The sequence below is a fragment of the Oenanthe melanoleuca genome, chromosome 28 (assembly GCF_029582105.1).
Source record: "Oenanthe melanoleuca isolate GR-GAL-2019-014 chromosome 28, OMel1.0, whole genome shotgun sequence".
NCBI lineage: Eukaryota > Metazoa > Chordata > Aves > Passeriformes > Muscicapidae > Oenanthe > Oenanthe melanoleuca.
The window spans coordinates 3,470,028-3,493,760 of NC_079361.1; the positions used below are offsets into that span (position 1 = coordinate 3,470,028).

General features: G+C 56.6%; 1 protein-coding gene across 1 annotated transcript in view; it reads left to right on the forward strand.

Annotated features, from left to right (window-relative positions):
• EFNA2 (ephrin A2) overlaps nt 1-20,697 on the forward strand; it is a 46,026-nt gene extending 25,329 nt beyond the window's left edge. Inside the window, exons 2-4 of the mRNA XM_056512713.1 lie at nt 13,700-13,989; nt 18,576-18,641; nt 20,477-20,697. Of these exons, the coding sequence (XP_056368688.1) occupies nt 13,700-13,989; nt 18,576-18,641; nt 20,477-20,598 (478 nt within the window). The 3' untranslated portion in view covers nt 20,599-20,697. The remainder of the gene's footprint in view (nt 1-13,699; nt 13,990-18,575; nt 18,642-20,476) is intronic.
• The last annotated feature ends 3,036 nt before the right edge of the window (nt 20,698-23,733 follow it).

Consider the following 23,733-nt stretch of genomic DNA (forward strand, 5'->3'; position numbering starts at 1 on the left):
TCCAGCCCTGGGACAGGGAAACTGAGGCACGGAAGCAACGCAGGACTGTGCCATGTCCCAGTTGTGGCTCTGGGATGAGACCCATGGAATGGCTCTGGGGAGCTCCAGGACAGCAGCTGGTTTGGCTCAGAGGCCGGAGTGTGACCCTGATCTACCTCCTCAGTGCCCTTTCCTGCTGCCACCCCGCCCCTCACAGCACCGGGGACATCCAAAATCTCCCTCCAGCGCGGCGGCAGTGGGACAGGCAGGGTGGGCACGCCAGTAAAAGGCTGTGCCACACCCCCAGGACAGCAGGGAGGCGACAGCAAATGGGACAAGAGGACACTGGTGACCCCACACCCTGATGCTTTGCCAGGCCCAGCCACGGCGATGTTGGGGCTCAGCCGCGCTAATGAGGTCGCCCCTGGGGGGGCTGTTTACTGGAGACCCCCAAAGGGCGCCTTGATCCGCGTGTCGCGGCGGGCGGCGGGGGGCCCGGCTGTCACCGGCTGATAACCGCCGGCAGCTCGGTCCCATGCCCGTTATCAGCGCCAGACGCGGTAATTAGGGCGCTCAGCGGGATCAGCCGCGCCGGTCCCGCCGCTGGCACGTGCCCGGCTCGGCTGCGGGGACGTGACGGGGCCGGCGTGACGGGCTGGGCGAGCGTGGGGACACCTGGGCCGGGCTGGGGGAGCGTGGGGACACCTGGGCTGGGCTGGGGGAGTGTGGGGACACCTGGGCCAGGCTGGGGGAGTGTGGGGACACCTGGGCTGGGCTGGTGGCAATGGGGACACCTGGGCTGGGCTGGGGGAGCATGGGGACACCTGGGCTGGGCTGGGCGAGCGTGGGGACACCTGGGCTGGGCTGGTGTCAATGGGGACACCTGGGCTGGGCTGGGGGAGTGTGGGGACACCTGGGCTGGGCTGGTGGCAATGGGGACACCTGGGCCGGGCTGGTGTCAATGGGGACACCCGGGCCAGGCTGTGTGTGTGGGGTCAGATGTGTCAGAGGGGTGTTTGTGGGGTCACCAGGGCCAGGCTGGTGGCAATGGGGACACCTGGGCTGGGCTGGGCGAGCGTGGGGACACCTGGGCTGGGCTGGTGGCAATGGGGACACCTGGGCTGGGCTGGGGGAGCGTGGGGACACCTGGGCTGGGCTGGTGGCAATGGGGACACCTGGGCCGGGCTGGTGTCAATGGGGACACCCGGGCCAGGCTGTGTGTGTGGGGTCAGATGTGTCAGAGGGGTGTTTGTGGGGTCACCAGGGCCAGGCTGTGTGTGTGGGGACACCTGGGCCAGGCTGGTGGCAATGGGGACACCTGGGCTGGGCCGGTGTCAATGGGGACACCTGGGCCAGGCTGTCTGTGTGGGGACAGATGTGTCAGAGTGGTGTCAATGGGGGCACCAGGGCCAGGCTGTGTGTGTGGGGTCATGAGTGCCAGCCTGGTGTTTGTGGGGACACCAGAGCCAGGCTGTGTGTGTGGGGTCACCAGGGCCAGGCTTTGTGTGTGGGGTCAGATATGTCAGAGTGGTGTTTTTGGGGTCACCAGTGCCAGGCTGTGTGTGTGGGGTCACCAGTGCCAGGCTGTGTGTGTGGGGTCACCAGGGCCAGGCTGGTGTCAATGGGGACACCTGGGCCAGGCTGTGTTTGTGGGGTTCAGATGTGTCAGAGTGGTGTTTGTGGGGTCATACATGCCAGCCTGGTGTCAATAAGGACACCCAGGCCAGGCTGTGTTTGTGGGGTCACAAGTGCCAGGCTGGTGTCTTTGGGGTCATACATGTCCATGGGGACACAAGTGTCAGCCTGATGTCTGTGGGGACACATGTGCACAGGGCTGAGTGAGCTGAGGGACACGAGTGCCAGCTTGGTGTCTGTGGGGTCATGTGTGCCGGGCTGGTGTCTTTGGGGTCATACATGCCAGCCTGGTGTCCGTGGGGACACATGTGCCAGCCTGATATTTGTAAGGTCACATTTGCAGCCGGGTGTCTGTGGGGCCATGGGGGTGTGTGCTGGACGGTGACATGCAGTGATTTGGGAATGAATCACCTCCCTCCAGAGCCCAGTGCCCCTGTCACCTCCACTGTCAGCTGCCACCATCACCCCTCCTGCCACCTGCTGGTCCTCACCCTGACCCCTCTTGGACCCTCCCTCCTCCCACAGGGCCTGACCTGCGTGTCCAGCCAGCCCTGTGCTGGCACTGCCGTGCCCATCCCATCGTGGCCATGCTGTTGTGGCCACCCTTGTGTGCCCATTGCCCTGTGCCACCCTGCTGTGCCCCCCAGCTCTGCTGGCACTAACACAATCACTGTGACACTCCCCAGCCCTTGTCTCTTCGGCTCTGATTCGATTTGTGCAGATGGGGCTGTGAGCCCGGCTGGCTGCCGCCATCCCTGGGGCTGCTGGCACTCCCAGGGAGGGTCAGTGTGGCCAGAGACCCCCCAGTGCCATCCCACCACATCCCACCTGCATCCCCGAGGGCTGGCAGCGAGGGGTGGCACATCCACCGTGTCACATTCGTCACCTGAGCGATGCCTCGGCAGCCGGGAGAGGATGCTGGGGTGTGAGGGCAGTGCCAGCTCCCAAAAATGTGTGGGGAGGGATGTGGGGCAGCACCTGTGGGGCAGCACTTGTGGGGCAGCACCTGTGGGGGCAGCAGGCCCTGCTCTGGAAGGGGAGATGGGGGTGATGGAGCCCTGAGCATGGAGGGGGCACAGGGTGGGGTCTCAGGGCACGGTGCAGTGGGGGGGGCTGGGGGTCACTCACCCACAGCCCAGCCCAGGGCTCACGGTTTGTCCTCAGTCCCCAGCCCAGGGGCTCGTGGCCAGCCCTGCTTGGTGGCCACAGGTCTGGCTGGAGCAGCCAGGGCTGGGCTGCAGGAGAAGGAGCCGGAGCGGGACCTCTGTGCCGCCCCACTTTATTATTGAATTTAACCTACAGTCTTCCTTACATGCCACAGTGCCCGTAACTAGTGCAGAGGCTGCTTTTATGTGCAAATGAGGCTTTTTTTTTTTTAATCTTTGACAGAGAATGTGCTGTGTTTACATAACAGAGGGCCCTGGTACTCTGGAGAGGGCCACTGACAGTGCTGGCAGGAGATGTTAAGAAAGATCTAACATTTCTGATCTCTGTTTAGCCAGAGGCGCTGCGAGGCGGCGGGAGCAGCAGGGGAGGGTGGCTCTGGGGTGCCCTGGAGAGCAGCTCTGCTGTGCCTGCCCGGGGAACCTGGGCCAGAGGGGATGGAGCAGCTGCAGGAATGGGGTGGCACCAGAGGGTCACGGTCTGGGTGTCCCCAGAGCCCTCTCCAGCATCTCCAACCCCTTGGTTTAGGATAGGGCTGCCCTTCCCCTTCCTCAGGTCTCCCTGAGGTTTGGGAGCATCCCAAAAGCTTGGGATGACCAAAAAAAAAGTGGTGGTGAACCCAAAGGGTACTGCTGGTTCACCAGCTGTAGGGATGAGCTGTCCCTGCTTCCCTCTGTCATCCATTGCCACCAGCAAAGGGAAAAACTCCTCCTGCCAGGTTAAGTGGAAAAATGACCAATATCCTGCGGCCTGCCAGGTTCAAGCGCATTAATTCCAGGGAGTCGGTTAATGGCAGTATTGATTAGTCTCAGCGCTGGGCTAACGAGCATCCATGCTAATGAGGGGTGAGTGGTGGGAATTGCAGCAGCTGGAGCAGTTCCAGGAGCTTTGCTTGTGGGGTGAGGGTAGAGCTCCCCGAAAAGAGGCTCCACCTGCCTGGGGAGTGGGTTCATCCCCCTGTGGCAGGTGGAAAATGGGATATTTGTGTGCCAAAGCCACCATTTCCAACTGACACCTGTGGTTTTTTTCTGGACAAGAGGGTGATGTCATGAGTCTGAGGGAAAAACCTGTCTGATCATGCTTGGCATCGTGGCAGGATCCATCCACCTGCCATGTTTGTGTCCTGTGGAACTCCCAGCTCCTGGTGCATCCATGGGATTGTGGCTGTGGTTTGGGTTTATGCCAGGCACTGTGAGCTCCAGGGTCCCATCAGGGAGCTGTTCTGTGGGGAGGAATCTCCCAATCCCAACCCTGAGCACGGTGCAGTCAGGCTGAGGGTGAAGCCACCCTGGTTCTTCCTTGGAAAGCTGCTCAGGTTTTTTGCTCTTTGATTTTTTCTCTCTTTCTTTTTTCACTGCAAACACTTGAAAGGTTCCTCCCCTGCTGTCCCCAGCAGCCCCCCAGCCCTGTCCCCATGTGGGGATGGGGATGGGGGGGTGACACCCCAAGTCTGGCTTTGCATTTCCTTCATGCAGCTTGGCAAACAGTGGGATGGGAAGAGAGAATGAACTTGGAGTTTGGAGAACCAAGAGCTGGTTTTGCTTTGGGGTGCCCAGGAGTATCCTTGGCACTGTAATGAGGTGCCAGCCCTGAAATGGGGTGCATTGGGGCAGTGGGGTGCAGGAGAGGGAATGGGGTGCCAGCCCCACAATGGGATATCTGTCCAATATTGGGAAACCAGCCCCACAAAGGGATATCAGGGATGCAGTGGGGTGCCAACCCCACAATGGGGTGCCAGCCCTACAGTGGAATACCTGTCCAGTATTGGGGTACCATCCCCACAAAGGGGTACTGTGGTGCAGTGGAATGCCAACCCCACAATGGGGTACCAACCCTATAATGAGGTGCCAGCCCCACATTGGGGTAACAGCCCTACAATGGGGCACCAGCCCCACAATAAGGTGCCAGCACCACAATGGGGTGCCAGCCCCACAATGGGGTGCCAGTCCCACAATTGGGTACCAGGCCTACAATGGGGTGCCAGCCCCACAATGATGTGCCAGCCCCACAATGGGGTACCAGCCCCACAAGTGGGTGCCAGCCCCACAATGATGTACCAGCCCCACCATGGGGTGCCAGCCCCACAATGATGTACCAGCCCCACAATGGGGTGCCAGCCCCACAATGATGTACCAGCCCCACAAGTGGGTGCCAGCCCCACAATGATGTACCAGCCCCACCATGGGGTGCCAGCCCCACAATGATGTACCAGCCCCACAATGGGGTAACAGCCCTACAATGAGGTGCCAGCCCCACAGTGAGGTGGCAGCCCCACAATGGGGTGCCAGCCCCACAATAAGGTGCCAGCCCCACAATGAGGTGCCAGCCCCACAGTGGGGTGCCAGCCCTACAATGGGGTGCCAGCCCCACAATAAGGTGCCAGCCCCACAATGAGGTGCCAGCCCCACAGTGGGGTGCCAGCCCTACAATGGGGTGCCAGCCCCACAATGATGTACCAGCCCCACAATGGGGTACCAGCCCCACAATGATGTACCAGCCCCACAATGGGGTACCAGCCCCACAATGGGGTACCAGCCCTACAATGGGGTGCCAGCCCCACAGTGGGGTGCCAGCCCCACAGTGGGGTAACAGCCCCACAATGATGTACCAGCCCCACAATGAGGTGCCAGCCCCACAGTGGGGTGCCAGCCCCACAATGATGTACCAGTCCCACAATGGGGTGCCAGCCCCACAATGATGTACCAGCCCCACAATGGGGTGCCAGCCCCACAGTGTGGTGCCACCCACAGCCCGTGCCAGCTGTGTGTGAGGATCAGCCCCCGTTATTCCCGGAGGCCGAGCCGTTTTCGGCGCCGCTTTGGTGGGAATCCTCTCGCAGGTACCACGTGCCCAGGCCCCGCCAGGCTGGCGCTTGCATTTAAACAAATTTTATTTTCTTCTGTGCATTAAAGCCTCCCCACAGCCTGCGGGATCGGGCTGGGCTCCCTCCCGGATCCGCAATCAGGCTGAAATAACAGCTCCGGGGGTCCCCATTTATCCTCGTGCATCCCATCTCAGCCCGCTCTGTCACCCCGTCCTGTAATATCTCAGCATCTCCCTAAAGCGAAAGATGACAATAAAGTGTAAATGGGGAGTGTTGGCTCTGGAGCATAATGATGGCAATTTAGATGCCAGCCGTCATTTCCCCGCCGTTGCCCCAGGTAACAGGAGCCGCTGAATCCTGTGGGAACGCGGCCGAGGCGGGACGAGGTTACCTCGGAGGCTGATGGCTGTCCTGGGATTTTCTGTCATTTCCCTTAAAAGGAGGGAAAGGGGAATATCCGTCAGCGGAGGTGTGAGCTCAGGCTCAGCCGGGCTGGGGAAGTGCCCCCTGGTTCTGCGTGGAATTTGTTTTTATTACTCACAGTGCCTGCCCCAGTCCTTATCCACATCCCTGTGCTCATCTCCATCCCTGTTGCTGTCTCTATCCCCATTCCATCCTCACCCCATCCCTGTCTTTATCACCATTCCCATGCCTGTCCCCATTCCCATCCCTTTTGGATGGAGTTTTTATCTCCATCCCCATCTCCATCTCTGTCCCTGTCTAGCTCCTCTGCCACCCCTGTCCCTATCCCTGTCTTTATCCACATTCTTATCTGCGTCCCCATCTCCATCCCTGTTCCCCCATTCACATCCCTGTTCCCATCCCTGCCCCACGACTGTTCCCACCCCTGCCCCATCCCATCCCATCCCATCCCATCCCATCCCATCCCATCCCATCCCATCCCATCCCATCCCATCCCATCCCATCCCATCCCATCCCATCCCATCCCATCCCATCCCATCCCATCCCATCCCATCCCTGTCCCCCTCCGGAGCTCTCCGGGGCTGTTCAGCCCATGTTAAGCCCAGACCCAGCTGCCGTCACCGCCATTCCCGATCCCGGTGATTGAGCTCCTGAATACGGAGCCGGGCTCGGAGGTTCGGAGCTGAGATAAATATCGGCATTAAAGCTGTCAGGGCCGGCGCCGCGGCGCTCCCGCGGTGTCACCAACGGGTCACCGATGGTGGCACCGCTGGAACCGGACACTCCCGCTGGCCGCGGCTCCCAGCGACATCCCTGGCGGGTTTCATCCCATCCCGCTGCTCCCCAAAGACGGAATTGTTCCCCATAGCACCAGGAGGACCAACAGCCCCAGCCCTGGCCTGGTTTGGTTGGCATTTCCAGGGCCGTTGGTGGAATCCCGAGATTCCCTGGCTGGAAAGCTCCGGGAAATGGGAAAAGAAAGAGGAAGAGAAAAAGAGAAGGAAAACCGGAAAGGAAAAGGAAACTGAAAGAGAAGGGAGGGGAAGAGAAAAGGAAGGGAAAGAACATAAACACGACAAGCATCCCTAAAGCCCCTCCAGTGCCTGGCTGGGCCCTGGGGAGCCCCTGTGCCCCCCGCCCCGTGCCCACCTCCCCGTGCCCGCCGCCCCCTGCCCGTGCCCGTCCCGCCCCCCACGCTCCCGCTCGCCCCCTCTTTATTTTTTTAATCAGCGGCGTCGCTTTCTGGCGCCGAAGCATTTCCCAGCCCCGCACTCAGGAAACCTCATTAACACAGATCAAAAGGAGCTTTTAATGATTTATAAAGGTGCAGCAGTTTGGAGAAATTAAATAATTTAGGTGCTGTGTGTACGGCGGGGTCCCTCCGGACCGCATTACCGGCGCTCCGTGAGCCACGGCGCGTCCCCGCTCCGTCCCACCGGAGCCTCCGGGGACCGAGACTCGTCACTGCCACCATCCCAGGGGTTGGGGTCGATAGGGACGGGGCGTCCCCTGAATGTCATCTCATCCCTGCCAGCGCCAGGGCTTGGCCATGGTGGGATGCTGGGATCCTCCGGCGCAGCCTGGAGGGAGTTTGGGAGGTGCCACCCCATGGAAAATATTTGGGAGCAGGGTTAAAATCAACCTTGGCGCTGGTGGGGTGGTGGGATGGGGTGTGGGGTGGTCAAATCGAAACTGGGTGGGCACAGGTGTCCAGGTGCGTCCAGCCCCTGCCCCATCCCCTCCCCAGCTCCTGCCCCATCCCCTCCCAGCCCCTGCCCCATCCCCTCCCAGTTCCTGCCCCATCCCCTCCCAGCCCCTGCCCCATCCCCTCCCAGTTCCTGCCCCATCCCCTCCCAGTTCCTGCCCCATCCCCTCCCAGCCCCTGCCCCATCCCCTCCCAGTTCCTGCCCCATCCCCTCCCAGTTCCTGCCCCATCCCCTCCCAGTTCCTGCCCCATCCCCTCCCAGCCCCTGCCCCATCCCGTCCCATCCCCTCCGTGGTTTTAGAGCAGGGAACCGGGATCATCCTCCGGGACCCCGGGACCAGCCCATGCCCCAAATTCCCCCCGACGGCCGCGTCCGGCTCCAGCCCAGCTCTGCCGTTCTCATCCCGCGGGGTGACGCTGGGCTCGGCAGCGATTCCGGCTGCCCGAGGAGAAGGAGAAACAGATGGAAAAGCGGCTTAAACGTTCCCGGCGTGAAGTCCATTGCCGGCCAGGGCCATGGCAGGAGCCAGCCGAGCAGCAGGATTAATGCAGACAGGAAGGGGTCGGTGGGCGCCTGCGCCCCGGGGGCCGTTCCCTGCCACCCTCCCGGCTCTGAGAATCGCTTTGTCCCCATTTCCTGACGGGGGGACACCTTGCGGGGCTGGGGGAGCCGAGGGGGGGGTGACATTGGCTGTTCCACAGCTGAATTTCCATCGGGTTGTGTTTAATAGCCCCAAAGAGGGCGGGAGGGCTGGGGGGGGGGGGCTGGTTTGGGGGGGCAGAGGGGGGAGCTGCTGTGTTTTATTTTGCTCTGTAATAGGCTTATTACTCCTGATCACGCTGTGACTATTTGAATGAAGGAGATTTCGGGAGATGAAAGTGGAAGGGAGATTTTAAGTCTCTCAGTGCCTGGCCCCGCAAGGACGGGTGCCCTTGGAGTGGGGGGGGACCCCATACCTGGCCCCCCTGCCCCAGTCCCCCCCTCTCCCCTCTGCTCCCATGAGCCCTGCCTGGCCCCCAGTGGTTCCAAACCTCCTAATTTCCAGCCTCAATTTATTCATGGCCGGTTTATACCCATTTGTTTATGTGCCAACACCGTTCCTCAGCTTAAATAGCTCTTTTCCATCCATAATATTCCCCCCCCCCGCCCCGTATTCCAGCGGGCGCAATCATATCTCTTTTCAAGCTGTTCAGGAAAGAAAAATCTGAATTATTTAACCCTTGGGACACTGGCTGGTCTCGCAGGGTGTAGAGAGACAAATCTGCTTTGTTCCAGTGCTGGGTCGCTGCCCGAGTTTGGGAATTTTGGGAATTTTACTGCAGCTCAGAGGGGAAACTGAGGCACTGGCTGTGTTTGGGGGACCAGGGTTTGGCTGTGGGATTTGCTCTCCTGGTTGGCTCTGCCCTGCAGGGGCCAGGGGTCTCCACCTGCAGGTGCCTCTCCTCTCAGAAGGGTTTTTCCCTCCACATTGAATATCCAAGAGGTAAAAACTCGGGAAGCCAGTGTGTTTCCAGCATGGAGATGCCACCCTGCCCGCTGTGGTGTGGGGACACAGGGGTTGGGTAATGCCAAAGGGGCTTCACCAGCTCAGAGGTTTCAATTCCAGACAATCTCCCTCTGATGGATTCTTGCTCCTGTTGTGGAAGGGTGTCACAGTGCTGGGGAGTTGTGGATTAATCCCAAACCTGGTGGAGCCAGGCTCGGTGGGTGGCATGTCCTGTGCTGGGCCCCACGGTGCTGGAGGGTGGGAGTGTGGAGCTCCAGAGTTGGGGGGTCCATGGAGAGTGTGCTGCCAGGCTGTGGGGTGTCCTGGGGTACATCCCTGCTGGTGGCATCATCCCCATCCCCTAGTGTCATCCTCATCCCCTGGCATCATCCACATCCCACAGCATCATCCCCATCCCATTGGCATCATCCCCATCCCCTGGCATCATCCTCATCCCCTGGCATCATCCCCATCCCATTGGCATCATCCCCATCCCATTGGCATCATCCCCATCCCCTGGCATCATCCTCATCCCATGGCATCATCTCCATCCCAATGGCATCACCCCCATCCCACAGCATCATCCCCATCCCACAGCATCATCCCCATCCCAATGGTATCATCCCCATCCCAATGGCATCATCCCCATCCCCTGGCATCATCCCCATCCCCTGGCATCATCTCCATCCCAATGGCATCACCCCCATCCCACAGCATCATCCCCATCCCACAGCATCATCCCCATCCCACAGCATCATCCCCATCCCACAGCATCATCCCCATCCCCTGGCATCATCCTCATCCCAATGGCATCATCCCCATCCCATGGCATCATCCCCATCCCCTGGCATCATCCCCATCCCAATGGCATCATCCCCATCCCATGGCATCATCCCCATCCCCTGGCATCATCCTCATCCCCTGGCATCATCCCCATCCCCTGGCATCATCCTCATCCCACTGGCATCATCCCCATCCCATGGCATCATCCCCATCCCCTGGCATCATCCCCATCCCACAGCATCATCCTCATCCCACAGCATCATCCCCATCCCCTCACCCCCATCCCCTGGCATCATCCTCATCCCAATGGCATCATCCTCATCCCCTGGCATCATCCTCATCCCCTGGCATCATCCCCATCCCAATGGCATCATCCCCATCCCACTGGCATCATCCCCATCCCATGGCATCATCCTCATCCCATGGCATCATCCCCATCCCATTGGCATCATCCTCATCCTAATGGCATCATCCCCATCCTATGGCATTATCCCCATCTCCTGGCACCATCCCCATCCCATGACATCAGTCCTATCCCATGACATCAATCCCATCCCGTGGCATCAACCCAATCCCATGGCTCTGGTGCTGGCACCATCCCCATCCCATGGCACCATTCCCATCCCATAGCATTGTCCCAATCCCATTGCTCTGGTGCATCAGCATGGCATCAGCCTGGGATGCACTGGGGGAGCCCAGGACCCCATGCAGAGTGGGGTGCACCATGCTGGGGGTCCCCACAAACCCCCTCACCCAAAGGAGGGTGCCCCCCTCCTCACTCCTCCCCCGCACCCAGCTCTGTCTGGGCCATTAATCAGCTTTAATCAGCTTTAATTCAGCAATTTGTCAGGCAGGTGAAGACCCTCAAAGTGATTTTTTCCCCAAAATATAATTATTATTACTATTATTATTCCCCTGATACGTGGGCCCCCCTGCCTTTGCTTGGGCTTTAGTAACGATCATTAAAATAAATAATTTTTTTTTAAAATAAAAGGCAGCGAGAAGAAGGTTTTTTTGTTGGTTTTTTCCTTTAAATATTTTTTATTGTTCTCCGTGCGTTTGAAAATTGTTTCCCAGTAAATTCCAGCCCTTTGTATTAATTTTACATTTTCCAATGTTACCTTGCCAGGGGCAGGGTTGGCACAACTGGCTCGGGAAAGGAGAGGGAAGGAGAGGGAGAAACCCTTCTCCTTAATTAGCACGTTCCCTGTGTGATCAGAGAGCTTATGAGGCAGGTAATGAGCTGGAGGGGGGCTGCAGGACCCCCCCACTCCTCACACCACCTCCTTTCTTCCCCCGCTTCCCTTTTTAGGGTCACATCTGCCGCCTCAGGGATGGGGATGCATTTTTGGGGTGTTTCTGGATGAGCTGAAGCCGTCTCAGCAGCTGCCAAAGGCTCAGGGGGTTTTTGGGAGCTGCTTTGGGATGTTCAGGGGGGTTGTGGTCACTGTCCTCAGCCCACCAGGGCTGTGCTGACCCCTCCAGCCAAACCCTGGAGCTGTGGGGTGACCCCTTGGCTGTGTCAAGGTTTTGGGGGGAACCTTAAATTGATCAGTAAAAAGCCTCACTCAGCGAGGAGGGGAAGCCAAGCTGCGAATTTGGCTTTGAGCTCCACCAGCTGTGGTGCTGGAATTTGGGGAAGGGGTCACAGGGGCCACCCCAAGGAGCTGGAGGGGGTGTCTGGCATGTGCCACGGAGCTCTCCAGTGCTGCTAATCCCTTAATCTCTCGGATAACCAATGCCAAGAACAGCACTGACACCGGGATTGCGGCGGGAATCCTCATTTTTGTGTGGTTTCCTGCCAAGTGGTGCCGGTTTGCTGGCATGAAACAAAGAGGATCTGGGTTAATCTGCAGGTTAATGAGGGTGTTGGGGTTGGATCAGGGCTTGGATCTCAGAGAGGTGGGGCCCACAGAGGAGCTGTGGCTGCCCCATCCCAGGGCCAGGCTGGACATTGGGGCTTGGGGCACCCTGGGGCAGTGAGAGGTCTGGATGGGTCCTTCCCACCCAAACCACACTGGGATTTGGTGATTCCATGGTGCTGCCCCTCCTTACCCACTCAATCTGATAATCCAGGATCAGATGGAGGCACCACTCGATTTCCTGGGAATGACTCAAAGAGGATTTTCATTCCCAAAAAGAGCAGCTTTGGCAGAGTTCCAGCCCAGGACACCCAGCAGGGCACAGAAACAGAACACCCATGAGGGCTAGGTGATCTTTAAGTTCACTTCCAACCCCAAACCTTTGTGCAATTCCACGGAGGGCTGTCCAAAACGAGAGAGAACGAGTTTGTGACCCAGTGTCCTGGTGTGAAGGACAGGTGTCTGCCAATAAAGGCAGAAGCTTCTCTTTGAAATGGAGAATGTAAACCCCCTTCCTCCAAATTATTATTATAAATTTGAAATTAAGGGGCTCTCAGGCAAAGATAGGGGAATTAGGAATAACAGTTCTTTACTAGGAAAATTCAAATAGAAATGCAGTATTACAAAGAACGATCCCAAACCCTGCCAGAGTCAGAATCCAAGCTGACACCCATCAGTCAGTCAGGGTGTTGGCACAGTCCCATTCAATGGTGGCTGCATCCTCCTGCAGGGGCAGATGTGGTTCAGCTGGAGCAGTGCTCCTGGAGAAGGTGCAGTTTCCTCTGAAGCTCCAGGGATGATGTGGAAAGGTCTGGTTTTCCTCTGGAATCCAGTGGAAAGATGGAAGCTTGCTGTCCAAAATGTCAGTTTTTCTCTGGGTAGGAAAGGCTTGGCTCCTCCCCTGGCTGGAGCATCTCCCAGTGGGATGATGGAATTTTATCAGTCATGCCCTGGGACTCACTGGCCATTAACAGGAGATATCTCCTGGAGGGAGGATGGGCTGGGGAAAGATAAAGATGATTGCCCAGCTGGTTTAAAGATGGCCCATGAGCAAGAGATATCTCCTGGAGGGAGAATGGGTTGTGAAAAGGATAAAGATGATTGCCCCACATGATTTTTGACACTTGGCCCATTAACAGGAGATATCTGGAGGGAGGATGGGTTGTGGAAAAGATAAAGATGATTGTACCACATGATTTTTAGCACGTGGCCCATTAACAGGAGATATGTCCTGGAAGGAGGATGGGCTGTGGGAAAGATAAAGATGATTGCCCCATGTGATTTTTAACAGATGGCCCATTAGCAGGAGATATCTCCAGGAAGGAGGATGGCTGGTGGTAAAGATAAAGATGATTGTACCACATGGTTTTTTTTTTAACACTTGGCCCATTAACAGGAGATATCTGGAGGGAGGATGGGTTGTGGAAAAGATAAAGATGATTGTACCACATGATTTTTAACAGATGGCCCATTAGCAGGAGATAGATATCTCCTGGAGGGAGGATGGGCTGTTGGAAAAATAAAGATGGTTTTACCACATGATTTTTAGCACGTGGCCCATTAACAGGAGATATCTCCTGGAGGGAGGATGGGTTGTGGAAAGGATAAAGATGATTGTACCACATGATTTTTAACAGATATCCCATTAACAGGAGATATCTCCTGGAGGGAGGATGGGCTGTGGACAGGATAAAGATGATTGCCCAGCTGGTTTAAAGCTGGCCCATTAGCAGATAACATGTGCCAGGAGATCAGGGTCACCGCCCCACCCGACTCCCAGCAGCTGGCGACAGAACCCACATTCCTGCCACACACCCACCGAGCCCTGTGCTGGCAGGTTCCACCGCGGGGACTACACGGTGGAGGTGAGCATCAACGACTACCTGGACATCTACTGCCCGCACTACGAGGAGCCGCTGCCCGAGCGCATGGAGCGCTACGTCCTCTACATGGTCAACTACGAGGGCCACGCGTCCTGCGACCACCGGCAGCGCGGCTTCAAGCGCTGGGAGTGCAACCGCCCCGACTCCCCCAACGGGCCCCTCAAGTTCTCCGAGAAGTTCCAGCTCTTCACCCCCTTCTCGCTGGGCTTCGAGTTCCGACCCGGCCACGAGTATTACTACATCTGTGAGTGGGGCTGGGGGTGGGTGTGGGGGTGTGCTGGTGGCTGGGGGTGTGTTATTTAGGGAGGAGTTGGTGATTTGTAGTGGTTTCAGGTTGTCAGTGGGTCAAGGGCATGGGCTGGGCCTGGGGGTGGAGCTGGGGTGCAGCAGGATGGGGTGGAATTCCTTGGGATGGGATGCTGTGGGATGGGATTCTGTGGGATGAGATTTTTGAGAAATGGGATTCTGTGGGATGGAGTTCTGCGGGATGGGTCTTGTGGGATGTGATTCCATGGGAGTGGATTCCATGGCATGGGATACAGTAAGATGGGATTCCATGGGATGGGATTCTGTGGGATGTAGTTCCATGGGATGGGATGCTGTGGTGTGGGTGTTGTGGGATGTTTTTCCATGGGAATGGATTCTATGGGATGGGATTCTGTGAGATGGGATTCTGTGGGATGGGATTTCATGGGATAGGATTCCATAGGATGGGATGCTGTGAGATGGGATTCCATGGGATGGGATGCTGTGGGATGGGTGTTGTGGGATGTTATTCCGTGGGAATGGATCCCATGGGATGGGATTCTGTGGGATGAAATTTTGTGAGATGGGATTCTGTGGGAGTTCTGTAGGATGGGACACTGTGGGATGTGATTCCATGGGATGGGATGCTGTGGGATGTGATTCCATGGGATGGGATGCTGTGAGATGTGATTCCATGGGATGGGATGCTGTGGGATGTAATTCCATGGGATAAGATCCCATGGGTTGGATTTTGTGGGATGTGATTCCATGGGATGGGATTCTGTGGGATGAAACTTTGTGAGATGGGATTCTGTGGGATGGAGTTCTGTAGGATGGGACACTGTGGGATGTGATTCTATGTGATGGGACTCTGGGATGGGATTCCATGGGAATGGATTCCATGGGATGGAGTTCTGTGGGATGGGATTTTGTGGGACAGGATTTGCTGAGTTGTGGCCATACACGGAGAGCAGTGATTAATAACAACAAACGACTTGTTGGGGAAGAGAAGCAAAAGAAGCATTTTATTGAAAAACTGAACCATATTTATAGAGTGGTTCACAAACCTCAAACAGGACAGTTCATTGGGCAATAGGAGAAAACATCTCCTGTCATGTACATCACGAAACTGTCCCTCAGTTAACACCAGGTGCTGATTTCTGTTTATTAATTCCTTCTTATTTACAAGAAATCTATCATCCTGGGAAAGGCTCAGGCTTGAGCTGAGAAACTGCATCAGCCTAAGAAAAAACCTCCCAGCCTGAGAAAAAGAACTCAGAACCTGAGAAAAGGCCTGGCTAAAATCTGCCTAGGCCTCCAGCAGTGCCCACACTAAGTGTCTTGCATATATTCAGAAATGTGGAGTGATAGACATGGTGGTGTTCTATAAAAGGCTAATGGCTTTTCTGTAAGGACAGAAATACAAGTGTATCATTTATTTGATATTTAGGTGATTTTCTGGTGTTAAAATAACAGAACATGACAAGTCATAAACACTGATGTAGTAGGAACAAACTTTTTATCTCTCAGAGCTTAAGGTTCCCACTGTAACCTTCAAAGTCTAAAAGCTGAATTTCTGTTTAGACTGTGTATCATTGATTCAGATCCTGGTTTTGTCACACACACAGTGTTTGCAGCGTGTCCAGCTCAGGGCAAACATCCCATGGAAACTTTTTCTAGGGTTGAGTCACAGCTCTGGGTGTGAGAGTGACCAGGACTGGCCAGAGGCACTGGTCTGGTCCCAGTGGGAATGGCCCCAGCCCTGGACAGTGCTCCCAGGATCTGCTGTGTATTCCTGTGCCCTCAGAAATATTCCCATGCTCTCACATGTGAATTCTGTGCTCATTCCTGTCCTCTCACATGTATTCCCATGCTCTCACATGTAATTCCTGTGCTTATTCCCATCCTCTCATGTGTATTTCCATGGTCTCACATGTAATTTCTGAGCTCTCCCATATATTCCCATGCTCTCCTTTGTATTTCTGTGCTCTCATGTAATTCCTGTGCTCTCCCATGTATTCCATGCAATTCCCATGGTCTGACATGTAATTCCTGTGCTCATTCCTGTCCTCTCACATGTATTCCCATGCTCTCATGTGTAATTTCTATGCTCTCCCATCTATTCCCTTGTTCTTCTGTGTAATTCCTGTGCTCTCCCATGTAATTCCTGTGCTCTCACATGTAATTCCTGAGCTCTCCTAAATATTTCTATGCTCCCATGTAATTCCTGTGCCCTTCCATGTAATTCCCATGTTCTCCATGTAATTCCTGTGCCCTTCCATGTAATTCCCATGTTCTCCCATGCTCTTCCATGTAATTCCTGTGCCCTTCCATGTAATCCCCATGTTCTCCTATGTAATTCCTATGCTCTCCCATGTTCTCCCATGCTCTTCCATGGAATTCCTGTGCTCTCCCATGTATCCCTGTGCTCTCCCAAATCTGGACTCCCTTTCTCACCCAAACCTGACCCCTGCCTGGCCTGCTCTGGAGGAAATCCGATTCTGGCTGCAGGACAAGGGACCTTGGGAGGGAATTTCCACCTCCAGAGCATCCACAGGGGCAGGAGGGGGAGAGGGAAAACCCAGCAGTGCTGGGATAAAACCCAAACCCAAAGGAGGCAGCACGACCCCAAGCCTGCTGCCCTCTCCAGAGCCACAGCCACGCTCCTCTGCCTTATCATTCCTCCTCTTTTTCCTAAAGCAGCTGTTTTCAGCCCACTTAATTTGTTCCTTTTATCTATATTAAATTACCATTTCCCCCCTCTCTCTTCCCCCCCGTAAAATGTCACCGGCGCAATAACCACGACCACAACTCCCTCTCTCTCTCTTCCCCCTCACCAACCCCTCCCTCCTCAGCTTTTATTTTATTTTTTTTTATTTTTTTATTTTTTAATGTCGTTAGGGAGAGATTACACAGGAGTAAATGGGAAGCTGATCATTGCTAACCCGGTTAGAATTCCCGTCATGCGGAACATTAGAAATTATTCCTCTTTGAGGAACCCTATTTAGCAGACATGAGAGAAAAGAAATTACCTCCTGCTGGAGCCCAGGGGTTGGAATCCATTAACCCCCCGGCACTGGGACACGCTCCAGCCTCTGCAGAGGGTCAAGGGCACGGGCTGGGCCTGGGCGTGGAGCTGGGGGGCAGCAGGATGGGGTGGGATTCCTTGGGATGGGATTCTGTGGGATAGGATTTTATGGGATAGGATTTTATGGGATGGAGTTCTGTGGGATGAAATTCTGTAGAATGGGATGCTGCGGGATGGGATTCCACAGGATGGATTTTGTGGGATGGAGTTCTGTGGGATGATATTTTGTGGGATGGGATTTTGTGAGATGGGATTCTGTGGGATGGTGTTCTCTAGGATGGGATGTGATTCCATGGGATAGGATTCCATAGGATGGGATGCTGTGGGATGGGATTTTGTGGGATAGGATTCCATGGGATGGAATTCTGTTGATGGAGTTCTGTAGGATGGGATGCTGTGGGATGGGATTCCATGGGATGGGATTACATGGGATGGATTTTGTGGGATGGAGTTCTGTGGGATGAAATTCTGTAGAATGGGACACTGTGGGATGGGATTCCACAGGATGGATTTTGTGGGATGGAGTTCTGTGGGATGAAATTCTGTAGAATGGGACGCTGTGGGATGGGATTCCACGGGATGGATTTTGTGGGATGGATGGAGTTCTGTAGAATGGGGTGCTGTAGAGTGGAGTGCTGTGGGATGGGATTCTATGGGATAGGATTCCATGGGATGGGATTTTGTAGGATGGAGTACTCTGGGATGAAATTCTGTAGAATGAGATGCTGTGGGATGGGATTCCACAGGATGGATTTTGTGGGCTGGAGTTCTGTGGGATGATGTTTTGTGGGATGGGATTTTGTGAGATGGGATTCTGTGGGATAGGATTCCATGGGATGGGATGCTGTGGGATGGGATTCTCTGGGATGAAATTCTGTAGAATGGAATGCTGTGGGATGTGATTCCATGGGATAGGATTCCATGGGATGGGATTCCATGGGATGGAATTCTATGGGATAGGATTCCATAGGGGATGCTGTGGTGTGCCCACGGTGCCACTCAGCTCAGCACTTTCTCCTTTTCTCATGGGTTGAAGTGCCAAAAAGGAAAAGAAAATGGGAGGGTAAAAAAAAAAAAGCAGCTCTGTGGAAGGTTGACAGCAGCCCTGGAGGAGCTGGGATGGAGTTGGGATGGAGGAGTTGGGATGGTGAAGTTGGGATGGAGAAGTTGGGATGGAGAAGTTGGGATACCCACAGTGCCACTTTTTCCTTCCCCCAAAGACTGAAGTGCCAAAAAGGAAAAGAAAAGGGAAGGGTAAAAAAACTCTGCTTTAATTAAAAAAAAAAAAAAAAAAAAAAAAAAAAGAGAAAATTAAATAATTAAATCTCTTTTTATATACAAAAAATAATCCCATTTTCTCCTCCTGAGAGGAAGTATCACCCTGATAACTGCTGCAATCCCCTTTCTCCAGCGTTTATCGTTTTTATTCAGTGCCCTGACCCTGTTGTGCTGCTGTCCCCAAACCTTTGTCCCTCTGTCCCCTTCTCCTCCCGCAGCCGCCTCCCCCCCGAACACGGTGGACAGGCCCTGCCTGAAGCTGAAGGTTTATGTTCGACCCACAAGTAAGTGAGAGCTTTGGGGGGTCCCTGGGGGGGTCCCCAAGTCCTGCCATGGCTTTGGGGTGAGTGGTGACACCCTGCTGGTGACAGGGATGGGGACAGTGCCCCTCAGCTCTGCTGGAGCCGTCTCAGCACTGTCCAGACAGAGAGACAGGGATAAAAAAAAATGAATAACAACAATCATCCCTGCTCAGTGGCTACTTTTCCGACTCTCATAAATCAGCCATTTAAAAAAACAAATTAATAATTTTCTTCTCCTGTTAACGTGTAATTAGCAAATGGCAGCGGCTCTCCCCGGGGACAGGGGAGTGTCACCGGGTAACCGATGGCTCTGGCCTCCCTTCCTTTGGTGGCTTTAAAATAAAACCCAACATAACAGAGCCATCTGTAGAATCTCATCCTGTTCCCTTCAGGATGAGGGGGAAAAAAAATCTCTGCCCGTATTATACTTTAGTATTTTAATAATGTTGGGATTTTGTTCTGGATTGCGGAGGGGAAGGGAAGGGGGAGAGGGGCTGGGACTGCAGGGTGGTGGAAGGGCCCTGGGGGGGTCCTCTGTGTGTCCCCATGTGTCCTCTGTGTCCCTGTGTGCCTCTGTGTGTCCCCGTGTGTCCCCCATGTGTCCCCCATGTGTCCCCATGTGTCCCCTGTGTGTCCCGTGTGTCCTCTGTTTGTCCCCTGTGTGTCCCCCATGTGTCCCCATGTGTCTCCTGTGTGCCCCTGTGTGTTGCCCATGTGTCCCCTGTGTGTCCTCTGTCCTGTGTGTCCCCCATGTGTCCCCATGTGTGCCCCCCATGTGTCCTCTGTGTCCCTGTGTGCCTCTGTGGGTCCCTTGTGTGTCACCATGTGTCCCCATGTGTCCCCATGTGTCCTCTGTGTGTGTCCCCTGTGTCCCCAATATGCCCCCATGTGCTCCTCATGTGTTCCCTGTCTGTCCCTGTGTCCCTCCATGTGTCCCCCGTGTGTCCCCTGTGTGTTCACCGTGTGTCCCCTGTGTGCCTCTGTGTGTCCTCTGTGTTCCCATGTGTCCCCCATATATCCCCCGTGTGTCCCCTGTGTGTCACCCCTGTATCCCCCAATGTGTTCCCCTGTGTCCCCATCTATATCTCCTGTGTGTCCCCCTGTGTGTCCCCTGTGTCCCTCGTGTCCCCATGTGTGTCCCCCCTGTGTCCCCTGTATCCCCGTCTGTGTCCCCGTGTGTCCCCTGTGTGTCCCCTGTGTGTCCCCCGTGTGTGTCCTGTGTGCTCCCCTGTGTCCCCCCTGTGTGCTCCCCTGTGTCCCCCCTGTGTGCTCCCCTGTGTCCCCCTGTGTCCCCCGTGTGCTCCCCTGTGTCCCCCTGTGTCCCCCCTGTGTCCCCCCTGTGTCCCCCCTGTTCTCCCCTGTGTCCCCCTGTGTCCCCCCTGTGTCCCCCCTGTGTCCCCCCTGTGTCCCCGTGTGTCCCCCATGTGTCCCCCGTGTGTGTCCTGTCTGCTCCCCTGTGTCCCCCCTGTGTCCCCCTGTGTCCCCCTGTGTCCCCCCTGTGTCCCCCTGTGTCCCCCCGTGTCCCCGTGTCCCCGTGTGCTCCGTGTCGCCCTGGCCGGGACCCCCAGGCTGCGGGTGAGGGGTGACCCTGTCCCGCGCGGGTCCATCCCCGGACAGTGTCACCTGCCTCTGGCACACGGGAGGGAATCCGGGGCTCCGTAATCCGGTAAAAGGGCAGGACACCCCCTGGGAATCCCGCTCGGCATTTGTCCCCGTGTCACCTGCGGGGGGTGGCAGCTGCGCTTCTGGGGAAGCTGGGCTTTGGGGTGCCGAGCATCACCGGCTCACCGCCTCCCTCCGTCCCTCGTTTCTCGCAGACGATTCCCTGTACGAATCCCCGGAGCCCATTTTCACCAGCAACAACTCCTGCTGCAGCCTCAGGGTGCCGCCGGCGGCGCTGGCGGTGGTGCCGGTGGTCTGGACGCTCCTGCTCTCGTAGCACCGACCCCGAGCGGCCCCGGGGCGGGTCCTGCCCGGCCCGAAGCGCCCGGAGGTGCCCGGGAGGGTCGGTGCTGCCCGCGGATCCTGTCACCGCCCGACGTCCCCTCCCCGCTGGCGCGGCCGCCCCGCCCGCAGCGCTGCTGGGCTGTCCCGGGGGATGGATCCCGATTTCCATCCCCGCCCTGCAGCTCCGGCTGTCCCGGTGGGGCGTTGCTTTTTACATTTCTAGACCAAATACAGAGTCCTCGTCCGTTTGGTTTTTTTTTTCCTTTAGTTGTTTTATTTTTTATTTTTATAATTTTTTTTTTGCGCATTGTTTTTTTTTAAAGAAAAAAAGATTTTTATTTTTATTTGTTGATTTGTTACCATCGGGTCCTCCTCCTGGTGCCAGACTGACCCGCAGGGGCCGGGCTTGTGTCCCCACGGAGCCCCCATTGTCCCCTCGGCGGGCAGAGCCACCGGACACAGCGATGGTGCCACCGGCTCCGTGGGCACGGACTCCTTCCCAGCCCGGCCACAGGACGTCACGGGGCAGGACCTGCCACCCCCGGGCACCCCCTGCCCCGGGCACGGGGGGCCTGGACGGGCACAGCCCCCTCTGAGCGCCCAGGGCTTCACTGTCCCCTCTGCTCTGCCACGGGTGTCACCGTGGGTGTCACCGGGGTGGCTCCGTGAGCAGCAAAGGAAACTGGATGCAGCACTGGGGACAGCTGGCGTGGGGACACTGGGAATGGTCAGCTGAGACAGGGAGCACCGGGATGGCTGGCATGGGGACACTGGGATGGCCAGCGTGGGGACACTGGAATGGCCAGCACGGAGAGCACTGGGATGTCCAGCACGGAGAGCACTGGGATGTCCAGTAAGGAGAGCACTGGGATGTTCCCCATGGAGAGCACTGGGATGTCCAGCAAGGAGAGCACTGGGATGACTGGCACACCGAGCACTGGGATGACTGGCACTGGGAGAGCAGAGTGACCAGCACGAGAGCACCAGGCACGGGGAGCAGCAGGAGTGGCCAGCAAGGGAGCACCGAGTGGCCACCGGCATGGAGAGCACTGGGGACGGCTGGTGCTGAAGATGACTGGCACTGGGAGCACTGGGAATGGGCAGCTGGCACTGGGAGCATTGGAAAGAGCTGGCACTGCCAGTGGCTGGCACTGGGGATGCCAGGAATGGCCGGCTGGCACTGAGAGCACCAGGAGGGGCTGGCACTGGGAGCACTGGGAAGGGGTGGCACTGCCCGTGGCTGGCACTGGGAGCACTGGGAAGGGCTGGCTGGCACTGGGAGCACTGGGAAGGGCTGGCACTGCCCGTGGCTGGCACTGGGAGCATTGGAAAGAGCTGGCACTGCCCGTGGCTGGCACTGGGAGCACTGGGAAGGGCTGGCTGGCACTGGGAGCACTGGGAAGGGCTGGCACTGCCCGTGGCTGGCACTGGGAGCACTGGGAAGGGCCGGCTGGCACTGGGAGCACTGGGAGCACTGGGAAGGGCTGGCACTGCCAGTGGCTGGCACTGGGAGCACTGGGAAGGGCCGGCTGGCACTGGGAGCACTGGGAAGGGCTGGCACTGCCCGTGGCTGGCACTGGGAGCACTGGGAAGGGCTGGCTGGCACTGGGAGCAGCGCCAGGCGCTGGGGGCCGGCAGGCCGGGCTCGCCCAGCCGTGGGCATCGCTCCGAGGGGTTTGGCTGGCAGCAGGGCAGGAGGAGTGTGTGCCATGGATTTTCCTCCTCCGCCCTGCTCCTGATCTTTGGGGGTACAGGAGCCCCCTTGGGGGGCTGGCAGGCTCGTGTGGGGCCTTCCTGGTGCTCCCCCATTGTCCCCCCAACATTCCAGGGCTGGGCTTGGGGATTTTTTCCCTTTTCCTTTGCATTAATAAGTGATCCCTCCCCGACAAAACCCGAATCCGAGGTTGGCCCTGACCCCAGGGGTGGCAGATCCCCAGGGAGGGGTCACCCTGCAGCCCCTCCTCGCCTTAAATCTGGGGCTGTCCCACCTGGGGGGGGTTCCTGTGCCCATCCTGCAGAACCCAGGGGTGCTGGTGGTCCCAGAGATGGGCTCAGACCTGGCTGGAGCCCCCCAAATTCTGAGTGGATCCCAGCCCCTCCTGCAGTGGGGGCTGGGGGGGGGCTCTGTCCCTGTACATACAGCGCTATACTGTGAGCGTTTTTTTTTATGTATTGTTGAGAATGGATTTTATGGAAGGGTTTATCTTATTTTTATTTTATTTTTATTTTTTAGACTAGGAAGCTGGAATCTTGCAATAAGCTCATCTCAACCATCCAAAAAAAAAACAAAAAAAACAAAAAAAAAAAACCGCCAAAAAACCAGAAAAAAAATTACAAAAAAAAAAAAGAGAAAATTGGAAAAAAAAAAAACAAAAAACCACCATTAAAAAAAAAAAAAAATTGCATTCCCTGCCGTCCCTGTCCCGTGTGTCCAGACCAGGTCGTGGTTCCTGAAGGTGACAAAAGAATTGTGTTTATGGGGTGGGGGGGATGCAGGGGGCACCGGCTGGGCTCCGACACGGAGCCGGCAGCACCCGCCTGGCCTTCGGTCTGTGTTTTATATATATATAGATTATATATATAAATATCTATATTGTGTACAGCGACTGTGGGAGAGTGGAAGGACGGAGGCAGTGCTGGGGGAGGGCTGGGGGTCCCCTGGAGCAGCCCCCCCTGCCCTCAGTGCTGTGTCCCCCACCCCGTGCTGGTCCCCGTCGCTCCCGCTCCGTCCTTCGACATTCCCGCTTTCGTCCTCGACGTCGTGCTGATGGTAACCGGGTCTCTCACCCCCCATTTGGATTCTGTATTTTTTTATAATAAAATACAAATAAATGTCGTGTGAGGCCCTTGCTTTGAGGAATCAATTTGCCCTCTCCGTGCGGATCTGTGGCCCCTCTGGGGGTGTCCAGGGCTGTGTCCCCAAAAGGGCTCCAGAGGTTCATCATTGCTCCCTGTGCAGCCCCATGTCCCCTCTGGGGGTGTCCCAGAGGGTTCTGGCTCCAGGGGTCCATCCCTGTGAACCCCCATGTCCCCTCTGAGAGTATCCAGGGTTGTGTCCCCAAAAATCTTTGGCCCCAGGAGTCCATCCTTGCTCCCTGTGCAGCCCCATGCCCCCTCTGGGGGTGTC